At 37.6% G+C, this 15988-nt stretch overlaps 1 protein-coding gene across 1 annotated transcript; it reads left to right on the plus strand.

The window, feature by feature from the left end:
- Positions 1 to 229: 229 nt before the first annotated feature.
- On the plus strand, positions 230 to 15717 carry LOC117422479 (multiple epidermal growth factor-like domains protein 9). Its single transcript, XM_059019143.1, has 3 exons — positions 230 to 470; positions 9091 to 9348; positions 14762 to 15717. Exons 1-3 carry the CDS (start codon positions 416 to 418, stop codon positions 15226 to 15228), a joined length of 780 nt encoding a protein of 259 aa, XP_058875126.1. The 5' UTR covers positions 230 to 415; the 3' UTR covers positions 15229 to 15717.
- The last annotated feature ends 271 nt before the right edge of the window (positions 15718 to 15988 follow it).

Genomic DNA, 15988 nt, shown 5'->3' on the forward strand with positions numbered 1-15988 from the left:
ATAAATGGGTATAGGACAACCACAAGGTCGCTATGTAGTGTGCCTTTAAGGCAGGTTTTATTGAGCACTCAGTTGAGGCTGGATGGAACTTGATGAGTAAGAGCTGGTTGATAATTGACTGACACTGGGGGTAGCTGTGGGAACTTTGCTTTAGGGAGTGGAGGGGCTGGTCTGAATGGAGAAGCTTTACAATGCTTTTGTTTCTTTTAAAGGAGTGAAGTTCAGGAATGGTAGCCTTTCTTTCAGCTACCCGAGAGAGAACTTGTCATGTATTTTCTTTTTGAGAAGGGGAATTCTGTTTTGACTGGCACTGCATTGCCACTTGAGAATGAGATCACCTAGCTGAGAGCTACCCAAGCCTTGTTCTGAGTTCTGTAATTGACGGAGAGACACTCCTTGGTGTGACCTGCAGTGAATGAAGCAGCATAATCCTTCCAGCCTAGTTTGGTGTGAATCATGCTTTGGCTCATGTAAGTTACATTTGATAATGTAGTAGCCATGGTGTGCTGCTTTCGCTGAAGTACTTGGTCCATCTGCACAGGAGTTGTGCATTAAGGTTTGGGTTAAATCGGCAATGTGCAAATTACTTGACCTTAGCTCACTTTGAAAAAGAAAAATCCCTTCCCTATTTATTTATTTTTCGAATCATGTTGTATAAACTCACTCCTCAGTTTTCAATATTGATCAGCTTATTGTGTTCTCCTTTTACATTTTTACATACATGAACAACAAGCAATTCTTAGTTGCTGTTGCTGTAGCTCACAATCTGCTAATTTCCAAATAAGTTTCAACAAGAAAGTTAATGAAGTGTGGAGTATCCTGCTGTGACACCTGAAGAACTTCAATGACTAGGCAGGTTATAAGCTTGATTTACTGTATACTGTAATTATAAACAAATTCAGCATTTTGGAGAAATAACAAGCAGTGGACATGTACGCTCTGCAATATTTATTATATGTAAAAGACTGATTTTAAAAAATGGATCTGCATGCCTGTGGTGTATTAAACACATTTAATAATAGCAAGGCACTTGATTGTTTCCTATGTTTTGTACAAATCCACATTAAGCTGATAGAATGCTGCTCTAATGTTTACTGGATATAGAATGTATGATAGTTAACTGTATGTCTACAGAACAGAGCATGTTTGCAGACCAACTCAAATACAGTCGTTTTCAAAAGGGGTTTTCAGCATTGGTTTGTTAGGGAAATTCTATCAACAGGCAGGGGAAGGGGTGTTTTCTAAACTGATTTATAGGAGTACATACAGCTGCTGCTTCATTTCTACTTTTAAGAATCCTACCTCAATTACTGTAATATTGAAATGCACAATTTAAACACAACAACAAACACAAATTAGACACAGATTGATAAAAACAATAAAGCAAAGGATATAGGAGAGGAGATTTGTTCATACTCGGCTCAGCGTACTGTGGTGCAAAATTTGAAGTATACAGTGTGGAATGTTTGATAAAATAACAAGATCACGTTTCATAATCGTGTCAAACTAAATGAAAATGATTTCTGCCCTGGGATAGTTGAACCCTGATGATGTACATTGTGCCCCTCAGCACCCAGCAATGCTGGTCTTTACCTGCCAGGGCTTATTAAAAGAGATTGTATCTCCATGCAGTGCTGTGTGCAGAGGACTGCAAGGGTGAAGGGCTGTTGAGACAACTGCTTCTAGATATGCCAAACAAAGGAAAGGATGTTTGTTCCGCAACAGAGATACGCAATAATAACCGCTATGATGAGAGTCACTGGAAGGTCGATTAGACTTGTAGTTTTTAGGTACAGTATTTGAGAATATTTCTATTTTTTGTTTTATAAATATTTTTGTAAGGATTCTGAAGATATATTTTGTACAACAGTAAACCTTTAATGGTCTTGGGTTGCTTTCATAGTTTTTGTAACCATATGATATACATATACATATAGATAGTAATAATACATACTAAATCATCTACTGTATGTACTGTCCTGTGTAGTGGCTTGTGGTCTGTGTAGACTTTGTGTGTTTGTATCCTTACAGCTGTTTCTAACTCATGCTTCCCTTGGTATAGCACAGCCTTCAGTACGTGCACTTTTGCGTTTACAAGTTCATTCAGTTTCAATTAGTTGCATGAGTATATTGTGTTGCATATAGTAATTAAAACTAATTAGTTTTCAAGCGATAATGAAAGCAGAGTTACTGACTTGGAGAATCTTGGTGCTTTCAGCTTCATTCATGTTTAAACATCATCTCCTGGTCCCCTGAGAAATCAGCGGAGTTATACATTTTTATCTGGTTGGTTTGACAAATATGAAGCTATTTCACCATCTAGTGGTCATTGAAACACATTACAGTTCCAGAGTTTATAATAACATGATTAGACTACACCAGTGTATTTAGGGCAACATATGCTATAGAGCAGTGGTTTTCAAACTTTTTAGGCCCCGTACCCTTTCCAAATATCTAGTCTACCGCGTACCCCCATCTGAGATCATAATATGCCTATGAAAACAGGAAAAGATATGGTCTTTTCTAATTACTAGATTCAGCACTGTAAATGGAAAAGTGCTGTTAAAAACGAACACAATAAAAGACAATTAGTTAACCACAGTGCAAATGCACCAACTAAAAATGCTATGTAAAATTATTTCAAAATTCAGACTCCAGTAAGTATGCTGAAAAAGTCCAAATTAAGAGTCCAAAAACAGGTTATGCTTCTGAAAAACAAAACTAAGGTTCAAATTTAAAACAATCAAAAAGCAATTCTCAACAAAAGACATTACTTCCAACAAATGCAGAAGTGTAGAGAGAAAGCAGTTTTTTTTTAAGTTACAAATGTAGGCTTTTTTTTTTCTTTTTAACTCAAATGTTATCGTTGAACACTTGAGCAGGGACCATGTAAAATGCTGTGTGTCTTGTGCGGTATCGAATCCAGCCAGAATAAGCACATTGTTTTGAAGTTAATATTATCAAAAGCTAATTTTAAAGTTTCTGATCTTTATATAGGGTGGGGCCTCCCAAACTCACCCCTGAAGATCTACCTAATTATTTAAACACCTGATTCTAATTATCCCTTAATTGAGCTGATAAAACCAGGGGTTCACTTAATTTTTCACATACCCTGAATCTTAATTACTCATTGTTTGTCTAATTTATACATAATTTTGTTTCTAAAGACATGGAATTGGTTAATATAAACCCTATTGGATATTTAAGAAAAGGCTAGCATAGTAAAACTATGGAATTTCCTTAATTATCATTGGGGATCACAAACTTCACAAACCTTTTCTCTGCACTTTAGCTGCCATGCTGAAGATATAGCTTTTGAGATGGGTTGGGCATCCACAGGTGTTGTGTGGTCTGTGCTGCAGGCATTATGGGTCCTCATCAACATTTTCATATTAAATTGCATTTCATTTCATTAAAGTGTTTTACACTGTTGAATAATTTAGATTTTACATTCTGTGTATTAAGACATACACTTCTTGACATGGAGGAACTCCAAACTAGTATAAGAGAACAGCCCTGTTTTTAATCAAACCGCTGCCGTTACTTCAGGAGGTTTTTGTACCTTTGTCCGCTAGTTGCTGTTGGTTCATTTTCTCATTAACAATGTGGATGTGCAGTAAACCCAAAGACCAGATAGAAAATAACCATGATTGATGTGTGAGAGCTTCAGAAGAAAACTGAGAGAATCCATACAGTCTCTGCAGCATCAAATTGTCCCAGATTATCTGCCATTTGGTATTTGCACTCTCTCCGTTGAATTTCCCAGACCCCATCAATCACCAGAGAGCATTCTTCAAAGCGGAACGGTTCTCATCAGCAGTTTGATTCATCACAATCTATTCGGTGCTGACATATACATAACTTCCCAGGCTCTGCCAACACAGTGCCAGGTCACAGTGCCAGCGCTCGTCTTGGGTGAAGACGATACAGCTCTCCAGTGGCACAGGTGGTACCTATTGGCTTATGTATTCAAATTAACACAGCGTGAAAAATGAACACCTTATCTGTACCACATGTAGCTACCTTCATCACATTCGTTTCTAAAAATAGTGAATGGCATTAAAGTTTTATACAAGGAGCATCTGTTTCTGTGTCAGTGTTCATGGGCTGTGATTATTGTACAATAGACTGTCAATGACTCAGTGAACCAGCAGAAGGAATGAAGAATGACCTGCTGAAAGTGAAATATAAGGGGCGAGTGGCTTGATTTAGCAAAGCCTTTTAGCAGGGTTTTGTTACTGTGTGCATCGTCTACTTGTGGACAGTATAAGCAAGTCAGAATAAAAACAGGACGTCTGCTTGACCCAGCTTTGAAAACCAATCATCCCATGTCTTTGAAGTGCCAGATAAAATTGTATATTGCCTTCGGCTCTTGTGTTTGACACTCCTGCAGTAGGTAATTTCCAGCACCCAAGAAAGTGGTCTGGTGCTTGGGACTTCTCTGCTAAGTAGGGCTTTAGTCACATGATAGAACAGGTCTCCACATTGCATTTACATGGTTGGGCAGCTCTGGAAACATCAATGAAAATGAAAGGACTGTCAGTTTGTGTTGCATAGATTAATTTTATTAATTAATATTATGAATGAGTCATTTAGCAGACGCTTTTATCCAAAACGACTTACAGAGACTAGGGGGTGAACAATGCATCACTGCTGCCGCCGAGTCACTTGCAATAGGACCGAGGTAGAGCCGTACCAGTCTCTTTATGTCTCATCCGAAGGACGGTGCACATGGAGGTTAAGTGACTTGCTCAGGGTCACACACAGTGAATAAGTGGCAGAGCTGGGATTGAACCGGCAACCTCCTGGTATCCAGTCCTTTTCTTTAATCACTGGACTACCTAGCACATAAGAAAGTTTACAAACGAGAGGAGGCCATTCAGACCATCTTGCTCGTTTGGTTGTTAGTAGCTTATTGATCCCAGAATCTCATCAAGCAGCTTCTTGAAGGATCCCAGGGTGTCAGCATCAACAACATTACTGGGGAGTTGGTTCCAGACTCCTACAATTCTCTGTGTAAAAAAGTGCCTCGTATTTTCTGTTCTGAATGCCCCTTTATCTAATTTCCATTTGTGACCCCTGGTCCTTCTTTCTTTTTTCAGGGCAAAAAAGTCCCCTGGGTCGCCATTGTCTATACCTTTTAGGGTTTTGAATGTTTGAATCAGATCACCGCGTAGTCTTTTTTGTTCAAGACTGAATAGATTCAATTCTTTTAGCCTGTCTGCATACGGCATGTCTTTTAAACCCGGGATAATTCTGGTTGCTCTTCCTTGCACTCTTTCTAGAGCAGCAATATCCTTTTTGTAACGAGGTGACCAGAACTGAACACAATATTCTAGGTGAGGTCTTACTAATGCATTGTAAAGTTTTAACATTACTTCCCTTGATTTAAATTCAACACTTCTCACAATATATCCAAGCATCTTGTTGGCCTTTTTTATAGCTTCCCCACATTGTCTAGATGAAGACATTTCTGAGTCAACATAAACTCCTAGTTCTATTTCATAGTTCCCGCCTTCAATTTCAGTATCTCCCATATGATATTTATAATGCACATTTTTATTGCCTGCATGCAATACTTTACACTTTTCTCTATTAAATGTCATTTGCCATGTGTCTGCCCAGTTCTGAATGCTGTCTAGATCATTTTGAATGACCTTTGCTGCTGCAACAATGTTTGCCACTCCTATTTTTGTGTCGTCTGCAAATTTAACGAGTTTGCTTACTATACCAGAATCTCTCTCTCTCTCTCTCTCTCTCTCTCTCTCTCTCTCTCTCTCTCTCTCTCTCTCTCTCTCTCTCTCTCTCTCTCTCTATATATATATATATATATATATATATATATATATATATATATATATATATATATAGTGACAGGGCAGGGGCCCTGCAAGTGTACGTATGTGTGTTTTGTGGCAGGGACAGGGTTAAAAGCCTCCCTGCCAGCCTAAAGTGTTTAATTAGTAATTGTTAATTGTTTTATTGTTTTGGCAGTTTGCCTCATTATTGTTAAATTAGAGCCAGCTGCCTATACCTGTTTCTCTGGGGCATATACACCCCAGAGTTAGTTCATTCAGGGCTGCTACTGTGTGAAGAGCCCGATTGTGCATCGTATTCTGTGTGAAAAGGTACTGTGTGAACCTTTGGTTTGTAAAACAGTGTTTTTTGGGGTTGTATGCCAGGTAAACAGCTTAGCTGTACCGCATGTTAGTCTGGGAGCCTGCATAAAGTTGTAGTAAGTGCTCGCATGAGCTAGGTGTTTATTTGGTTTTGTTTTATTTTGTTGTTTTAAAATAAAAGTGCTCAAATAAAGTGCTGAAAAATCAAGGTTCAGTTTCTGGGTCATGTTTTTATAGGGGCATGAACACGAACTAAGGCCATTTTGGTCTCTGTGTGTGTGTGTGTGTGTGTGTGTGTGTGTGTGTGTATATATATATATATATGTGTGTGTATATATATATATATATATATATATATATATATATATATATATATATATATATATGTATATGTGTGTGTGTGTGTATATCAGGGCTTGAATTTCAGAGTGGGATTGCAGGAATTGCACATTTTCCAAGTTGCTCCCAAATATCTGCAACTTTCAGCGTGGGAAAATCCCGCAGAGATATTTTCAGACACCAAGCAACTGTATTTTTCAGCCAGTTTAGAATGCCTGAAACACTACAACAGTCTATAAGGAAGTGGGTGTCAGTGACGAAAGCACTGTGAGCCGCATTCTGAGTAGTTCTGGTTAAAATAAATAAATAAATTAATTAAATTAAATAAATTAATAAATAAATAAAAGTAGTGCTGGATATTTAAAGTGCCGCGAGACTTTATTCTCTTGTACGTGAACCTCGGCCACAATCGTTAAGGATTGTAGAAACTCAGTACACTGCAGTAAGTAAACAGTTTTGAAAAAAAGACGATATTAAGTCTATCTAGGTGTTGTTTTGCAAGCGGTGACTTTCCCTTTAACTCTTAAAACGCAGCCGAGGGTTACGCACATATTACTCAGGCACCGTAAAAGCCACCTACCTGGCTTGTTTAAAAGTACAGATTCGGGGCTTTCCAAAGACACAGTGTGTGTATGCGGTACTCCTAGCCAGAACTACGATCACCTGAAGTTAAGCCTCTCATCATGTGACAGAGTTCACAGCTTAGGTTTCGTTTTGAGTGTACTGTAAATTAGCAGCGGTACTAAAACCAATACTGTGTTGAATATGCTGGGCCTGTTTCGTATAAACTTTAAACTAACAGGTAATTTATTGAATTCAGTGCTATTTTATTTTAGTTTCATTTAGTTAGCTGAATATGCCATAATTAAAACTTGACTTAGGCTATAGCTGTAAATGTACTGCCATGGTACAGATTTAAACTAATAGAACACATTGTTTAAAAGAAAAAACAACTTCCTTGCGACTCAGATCATAAGATAAACTCATAGTACTGCTGTAAAAGGAAAGCCTCGAAGAGCAAATCTTTCAAATTGTAGTCTTTTTTTCCATCCTTCTGAGCCAGTGGTTTCCAAACCTTTTTTTTCTGCGCCCCTTCAGAGATTTTTTTTGGTGCCCCCCCCTAATAAACACTAAAATAAAATTATAATATATATTTAAGATGGATACACCTTATTACAATCACTATTCGTAATTGTGTTAACACCAATACAAAGAATAATTCTCGTTCTTCATTCCACTTTTAAATGATAAATTAAGGACATGGAGGATTTAAAAGCATCTGCTAAGAAATAAAAGCCCATTTCATTGTTTCACAGCAAAACCCTGTAAATGAAACAGATTTTACTATTACGGTGTTGTTATTACAGTATACCTGTGACTAGCATTTAAATAATGTTAATGCAATTACGAATGGTCATTGTAATGTTTGTCCAGCTTTTTTTTATTATAACTTGATTATAGAGTGTATTAAAGATGTGTTTAATAAACTGCTGCACCCTCGTTTGCTCGTTTTCTACATTCTGTATGCAGCAAATCCTAAAAGCTAAGCCCCCCCTCCCCTATTTATAAACTGAAGCTATTTATATCTAAATCTAGATTTTTATTTTATTTTATTTCTGAACAAAATGTATCTGATATTAAAACCCGCCATCGCTATACATTCAAATGAAGGAGGGCTGGGCGAGGTACAGTAGGTCTGAAATGACACAAGTTCTGGGGGTTGGTCACATTAAATGTGATCTCTGCCTGGATAGTTCATAGTCAATCATCCCGGAGACTCACTGAGTCTGCCAATTACCGTGGAGCTTTTACAATCGCCAGGAAGTCAGAAACAATGATTTTCCAGTCAGGTCTTGGTGCCCCCATAATAACCTCTGAAAAACACTGTTCTGAGCTGTGGCAATATGTTGGGTATCTCTCCCTGTAACCAGTTTGCCACTGTTTTTTGAAGTACTCTCCGCCATCTTTCTAGATTTCTTTCTGCTTTTTGCTACAGCACGTGGGTAGACTAGATTAATCGATCAGTGATGTTTTTTAATCGATCAACACCCACAGGCATGATTTAATCTTTAATCGATTAAAACCCCCAAGATAGATAGATAGATAGATAGATATATCTATATCTATATCTAGCCTGTATGTAAGAGGGTATTTTTTTTCTTATGTTCTTATCCAGAGGACACAGTTAAATTAAGTAGATGTAGACTTAGGACAGAGGGAAGGAGACACTTCTTCACATAGAGAGTGGTGAGGGGATGAATCACTTAAGATCCACATTGATAAAGTTTTGAGATCAATAACCTATTAAGAACTGGACCAGCGTAGGTGGGCAGAATTGGCTCCTCTCACTTTGTACATTTTCTTTTCAAAGTTTCACAACATTTTATTTAGATACTAACTGTTTTTTCTGTTGCAGAGATACATACCCCATATTTCATTTTCTGTATGAAAAAATACATATTTTGCTGTATATTAGTGGCAAAAACACTTGTGTAATATACTAAAAGTTGTCATTGCTATTAAGTTCTGAATACATTTTGTATAAAGGTTAATGAGGATATAACAATGTTAGTTCGGGTTTGAGTAATAAACTGTGTAGTCTAATGACTTGTGCCGGTTACTTTTGTTACAGACACCAATGGACAGCCTGTATGCGACCAGTGCCAGCTTCAGTACAAAGGACCTCACTGTGACAAGTGCAAGGATGGGTATTACAGCTCCGACAGCATCTGCATACTGTGTGAGTGCAATGGGAATGTGGACCCCAGGACATCACCACGCGTCTGCGACCCTGACACAGGCCAGTGCCTGAACTGTTTCAATAACACTGCTGGCGAGCACTGTGAGAAATGCGCGGAGGGATACGTCGGAGAGGACTGCAGTGAACTCTGTAAGGGTGGTTGTTTTCTGTTGAAATATTCAACAAGGATAATAATAGTGTTATCCTTGTATTATCCTAATAATAGTATGTATTTTGTTTGGATAAAGAACCATAACGGGTGTAACTGAATTATTTATGTTCCATTGTTGAATTTTGCTGAAAATGTCGCTTCATTTAAGAGTTAAAGGAAAACATGAAACCGATTTATGTATAGAAAGTGATTATAGCGTTGCCTGTGTCCTTGGCAGAGGACATTCATGGTATCTTGTTTATTCAAGTTCTTACAATTGGAGGGCCTTTAACCTGGCAGATAAAGGCATGCAGGGGTTGCACGGTTTGGGACTGAACCCTATAAGAAAATAGTGAACCAGGTTGTATTTCTAGTTGGGGTCGTGTATTTGTTGGTGCTGGAAACCCAGCACACCGTCGCTACATTGTTGTCAGAAGTGGAGGCGAGGCAAGTACTCCGGCATGCAATTGGAAGCTGGTAGGGGAGAGTGTAGAAAAACAAAACTTGACTCGCCCAAATAATTAGTATAGGCAAAACTAGATTGGCCCTGCATCAATGTTGAAGCTTTGGACGAAACTACACTGGCCCAAATGAATGGCATGGGCAAACCAGATTCACCCAGCATCGATTTTGAAGAGTTGGACAAAACTAGACTCGCCTGGGCTAGTCCCGAAATTCAGTGAAAACCTGTTGAAAAAACGGGTTTCACCCAGTCATCTTTTTCAAGTTCTGGGCCAATCTAGATTTGCCCAATTGGCCGCAGAGAGTGCCGAAAAAAGTGGTAACTTTGGGATTCGCCCAGAAGCCCTTGACGAAAACTAGATTGGCCCAGGCAAAACTAGACTGACCAGACCACCAGGTCTGGTCAGTCTAGGCAGTGGTACATTTAAGATCATGTGGTTGGTGAGTTGAACAGTTTGTAATGGGGCTCTGTTTCACCTGTTCCTTCATTCTGCTTGTATAAATAACTGATGCCCAGTTCATAGTATACTAAGCAAAATGTAATTTAAGTGAACACTACAGTGGGAACAATACTGCAGTCTATTATATACAGCAGAACAGAAATAATAGGACAAGGGAACAATTCTGATGATCACAGTTGCAGCAATAATGGTTCCCACCCTGTTGTATTACACCTCCCTTTCTACGTATACATCATTTATAACATTATGCCTTTAGGGATGTTTTAAAAGCCGATACAAGAATTGAGGTGTCCTAATTAAAGGTGTATAAATAAATAATTTGAAAATTATTTTGCGTGAAATTTGGATCGAGAAAGGAAAATTGTAAATGGTTTTTATTCACAATAAGAATAAATGCAATTGAGAGGAATGATAAGTTATCAGCGAGAACTGCCAGACTCTCTGTACAGCAAGGATAGTTTGCGTGTTTTCAGGGTATCAGCCAAAAGCACCATTTCACTTTTAATTTGTAGTTCCCAACACTCGTAGGTGAAATATAGAAAAAGAAGTCAATACCTGTCATACAGTAGAGAAATAAGTCGCCGAAGTAAGGTAAAAATGTCCTTCTTTTTTTGCAGATTTTTGCCTACCCCAGGCACTTTTGTCCACACACTGAGTTTGATGACAATGACAATTAACTTGATTTGTCAACATGGAAATATGCTAGGGAACACATTTATTTTGACGTCTGTATCATTTATATTAAACGATTTATTGATATTTTAAAATGGACTAATCGTGCTAAAATAAAATAAAACATTTTGAATACCCCAGGTAGTTTCATCCACGCATATGTATATTACAGGATATCTGAGTTTAATAACAATGAACTTGTTTTGTCAACATGGAAATATACTAGGAAAGGCACTTATTGTGATGTCTATGTAATTTATATTAAAAATATTTATTTCTGTTTTAAAATGGAACATTTTATAATATAAATATAAAAAAGGTCTAGCATGCGTGGGATTTGAAACTATAACCTTCAGCTACATGATTAGTTGAGAAAACAAGGAGTATTTTGAAAGATGAAGTCAACCAACTGAGAATTCGTGGGACTTATATTTTTGAGATTTTTTTGGAGATTTTTTTGAGTCATCTCATGATTCTGATCTTTATCTTTGAAAAAAGTATTTTTTTATTTTATTATTATTATTTGTTTATTTAGCGGACGCCTTTATCCAAGGCGACTTACAGAGACTGTGTGAACTATGCATCAGCTGCAGAATCACTTGCAACAACGTCTCACCCAAAAGACGGAGCACAAGGAGGTGACTTGCTTAGGGTCACACAGTGATTGGCGTAAGGAAGTACGGTTTCCTCTCGATACTGGTTGATGAGAGTGACAACATTTGTGGTCCCCACTGGACAAAAAGGAATGCTAATTTCTGAGAATTAGCTATGCTGAAGGATAGCCTATATATTTGATAATATATAGTAAAAATAAATAAATACATTAATAAATTTTGAAATAAATGAATACATAAATCAATACATAGACATTTATTTATTTTTTTATCTATCTGGATATTTATGTATTTATTTTTTCACTATCAGATATAAACACTGCCATATAATACTGTATGAAACGGAAATAAATACTCAATAGATCTTGTTCAATTGTATATTTGTGAAGATTTTTGTACATAATGGTCTTCATGCTTTCATATATTTTTACTTTCAAATTTAAAAATATATTGTAATGACCCAGACAATTGCTTTGTTGCAGGACTTGTTGTCTGTTCAGTTTGTCTCGTCTGTCTTTTAAGTTACATGTATTTTAAGGGGAACAGGTCACGTTGTCACTTAGCATGGGAAGGGGGAGTGAGTGAGTGAATGAGTGGGGAGAATGTGTTTTGCTGAACTTGAATGAGAAACTGCGGGTGCGACTCAGCGAGCGTGTGAGCTGTGACCGGAGAGAATATGCAGTGAAAGTGCCAAGATTAAAATGTAGGGTTATTATTTTGGTGCTGTGAATTCCGGCCCCTGACAGGAATTCTCTGTAGTTTCAAATAAAAAAAAAAACATTTTCAGAATTCAGCACCATCTCCCTGAGTACTACTTCCTAAACATGAAAATGTTACAATATACTAAATGAACGGATCAAGCTCATTATGATAGTTTGCAAAATCAGATGAAAGCTTTCAATACAATCAGGATAATACATAATCACTATTTACAAAATCTTGTTTGTCTCATTACTTGTTAAAAACTGTAACTTTACTGTTATACTACTTTCAAATGTTGTAAAATGGAAGGACAAACTCTGTGGCGTGAAAGCGAGGGCACCTGCATTGCAAGCTGCATTGGAAGCATGTCTTGGGTTCAATGAAAGCGAGGGTGTCTGCATTGCAAGGTGCATTGGAAGCATGTCTTGGGTTCAGTGAAAGCGAGGGTGTCTGCATTGCAAGCTGCATTGGAAGCATGTCTTGGGTTCAGTGAAAGCGAGGGCGTCTTCATTGCAAGCTGCATTGGAAGCATGTCTTGGGTTCAATTCCCACACAGGGTTTATATTGCAAACTTAATTTTTTTTTTTTTTGTATTTTATTTATGTGTAACAAACACATTTTTAATGTGTCAAAAACTGTAGTTGATATGAATGGAACATTCATTGAACATACATACTTTTGGACACATAACTTTAACGTGCATATATATATATATATATATATATATATATATATATATATATATATATATATATATATATATATAGGCAGGATTTGAGCCCTAACTAGTCATACTTTCACTCCAACTACATAACCGCTACACTACACAGATTCCCATCTTAACCCTTTCAACAGACTAGGCTACTATTTACATTTTACCCTGTCCAAACGGCAATACATTGCCTCAATATAGGCTGAACAATTTTGCTATTCCCGTAATATGTGTGTGTGTGTGTGTGTGTGTGTGTGTGAGAGTGTGTGTTATTATCCATTAAGTGAAAAAAGAAGTGATATCTGAAACAAAAACACATAGGATATGTGAAAAAACACCAAGTTATCAAAAGTGCCCAACCATTTAATGTGGAGATATCAAAAACACAAGCCAAGTTTCACGAAACCATTGCGGCAGCCTTGCCCAGCACAAAGCAAACAGGCAAAACTGTAAAACCAATGGGTGCCAAGTTAGAAGAAACAATTGGGGCAACCTTGACCCCCACCGCTTTTACAGTTGTGCCTGTTTGCATGGTGCTGGCCGAGGCTGCCCCAGTTGTGTATTCTAACTTAGCTTGCGTTTTTTTTTTATACAAGTTAGAAGAAACAATTGGAGCAACCCTGGCCCCAGTTGGTTTTACACTTTTGATAACTTGGCGTTTTTCACATTTCCAATGTGTTTAGATTCAAATAGGCAGTTGTTGCTCGCATTGTTCTCCCTGCAGCTGTTCGGAGCAAATTGTACAAGACAAAATCTACAAATTGCAGATGGTAATCTTAACTGATCAAGCCGCACAGGGAGTTACTGAAAAGGGAGTTACTGACAAAATCATTAACACTGGAAAACGTATATTCTTGTGTATTTAAAAAGAATGGCACTTTTACTAAGTGTGTAGGACAATCATATTTTATTTGAATTATGCAGTTAATTATTCCACTATTCCACCCAATTCTCATTGAATGAAATGTTATTTTCTCTTTTGAAAACAATGTATACTTAAAGGCTTATGTTTCAATGACATACTGAAGAAGGCACTAGCCGTAATGTTTGTCTACTTGACTTTCTTGTAAGTTTTGCCAGTGACATACTGTCAAATTTTAAAGACAAGAGAAAGTAAATGTCCTTGTTTCTATTACTAATCTGTTCAATCACATACACAGTAACGTTTTAAAAAAATACAGTAAGTAATTTGTAAGGTATTTGTAGTGGAGTCTGGTTGTATCAATCTATTGATTTACTTGTCAAGTTAAAATGACTACATGGTTATGGCTCATTCCATCTAGAACATTGCACTGTACAAACCATCCTATTATATTATATATTTAAGGTTATGATTTAGATTCATGGGTAGATGATCCTGGAATTGGGAAGCATTTATCTCTGGACAAAGCAACTAGTATTTGAATAAACCAGCTCTCCATTCAGGAAGAGCAGCGTAAGGTGGAGTAGTAGTGTTGCCATGTGTTCATGGTTTCTTGATAGACGAGCTTCAGCATTGGTCCTCAACCATCTGTTGTTATGACCAAGATTGCCAGTTTAGTCCCTTTGATTGGTAAGTGAGTTGCAGTGATGAGGCGACATTGAATTGAGTCAAAAAATGAATACAACTTTACAGGGGTAAAGAGCAATAGGAGTAAATATATAATTTACTCCTTTTGTAAAATTATTATTTTTGGGGTTTTGTACTAAAAGAAAATTGCCTAGTTTGTGTTGGGCCTAATTGACTGGAATAAAAAATAAGACACACTATAAAACAGGAAATGACATTATTTTGTATTTTCTCTTCTAGTAATTCCAACCACTGTTCCTCCGACAACACAAACCCCCACAACACTGTCAACCACCACCATGTCAACCGTGACGACTACCAACCTCACCATGCTGCTGACCACCCCCACCACCCATGCCGTCCTGCCCACTCTGCCCAGTGCCAGTGAGAACATCACCACAACCGCCACTGTCAGTGAGGTGTCCTGGACCCAGTTCAACATCATCATCCTGGCGGTCATCATTGTGCTGGTGGTAGTGCTCATGGGCTTTGTGGGGGGCGTCTACATGTACCGCGAATACCAGAACCGCAAACTTAACGCCCCCTTCTGGACCATCGAGCTCAAAGAGGACAACATCAGCTTCAGCAGCTACCACGACAGCATCCCCAATGCAGATGTATCAGGTTTGCTAGAGGACGAAGGGAATGAAGTGGCACCAAATGGACAACTATCCTTGAGTACTCCTATAAACATGTATAATGCTTAAACCCCATTCAAAAAAGACTTTATGAAAATAGACCAGCATTGTTTTTTTAATGTTCGATTATAACCGGGACTGGACATCTTGTGTAAGAGATGAAATATGTTTCGTGAAGACTACAAGGGAGCTGACGTGTTAGGAAGAACTCCCTAAAATGGATTGACACAGAGACATGTTCTCTAGTAGCACTGAACGGGAAGGTACTTGGAAACTGTGGTGCAAAGTGGGATTTACCTCACCTTCATAAAACTGGATATAACGCAGAAGATCAGGTCTCCTGTGTATCACCACAAAATATTATAACCAGTGGCCCTCAAAAATAAGTGACTGAATTCACTATAAAATTGCCCAGGCAATATTGGAACCCTTGTTTTCCAAGGGAACGCATAAGGCAGAGATGCAGTTGGTCAGACAACTGTTAAAGCAGCCTTACGTTTGCAAGTAAAAAAAAAAAAAAAAAAACTTGGTGGATAACTGCTTAAAAAAATATTTTTTGTGCAGATGTTGACCACAGACAGCTGCTGGTATAAAAACCAAGCACTGCACAAAGATGTTATACAAAAATTAAAAAATGACTAATGAATATTATTTAATTAATGGGGAACCTGTATGAACCTACAATAAGGGCAATGGCAATAAAGAGTTTCAGAAAAACAAATCAATGACATATAATTGATACAGCGTGTACTGCATATTGGGACTGTCTTAACCATGTCATTGCTTTTGTGTTTTAAGAAAGGCATAATGTGTACAGAAGAGGGCAGTA

Source organism: Acipenser ruthenus, unplaced genomic scaffold (genome assembly GCF_902713425.1).
Source record: "Acipenser ruthenus unplaced genomic scaffold, fAciRut3.2 maternal haplotype, whole genome shotgun sequence".
Taxonomy (NCBI): domain Eukaryota; kingdom Metazoa; phylum Chordata; class Actinopteri; order Acipenseriformes; family Acipenseridae; genus Acipenser; species Acipenser ruthenus.

Excerpts from the sequence above, each read along its gene's own strand:
- LOC117422479 (XM_059019143.1), top strand. The coding sequence starts at position 416 with ATGAAGCAGCATAATCCTTCCAGCCTAGTTTGGTGTGAATCATGCTTT. Across the intron at positions 471-9,090 it reads TGAATCATGCTTTGGCTCAT|ACACCAATGGACAGCCTGTA; the intron begins GTAAGTTACATT and ends CTTTTGTTACAG. Across the intron at positions 9,349-14,761 it reads AGAGGACTGCAGTGAACTCT|TAATTCCAACCACTGTTCCT; the intron begins GTAAGGGTGGTT and ends TTTCTCTTCTAG.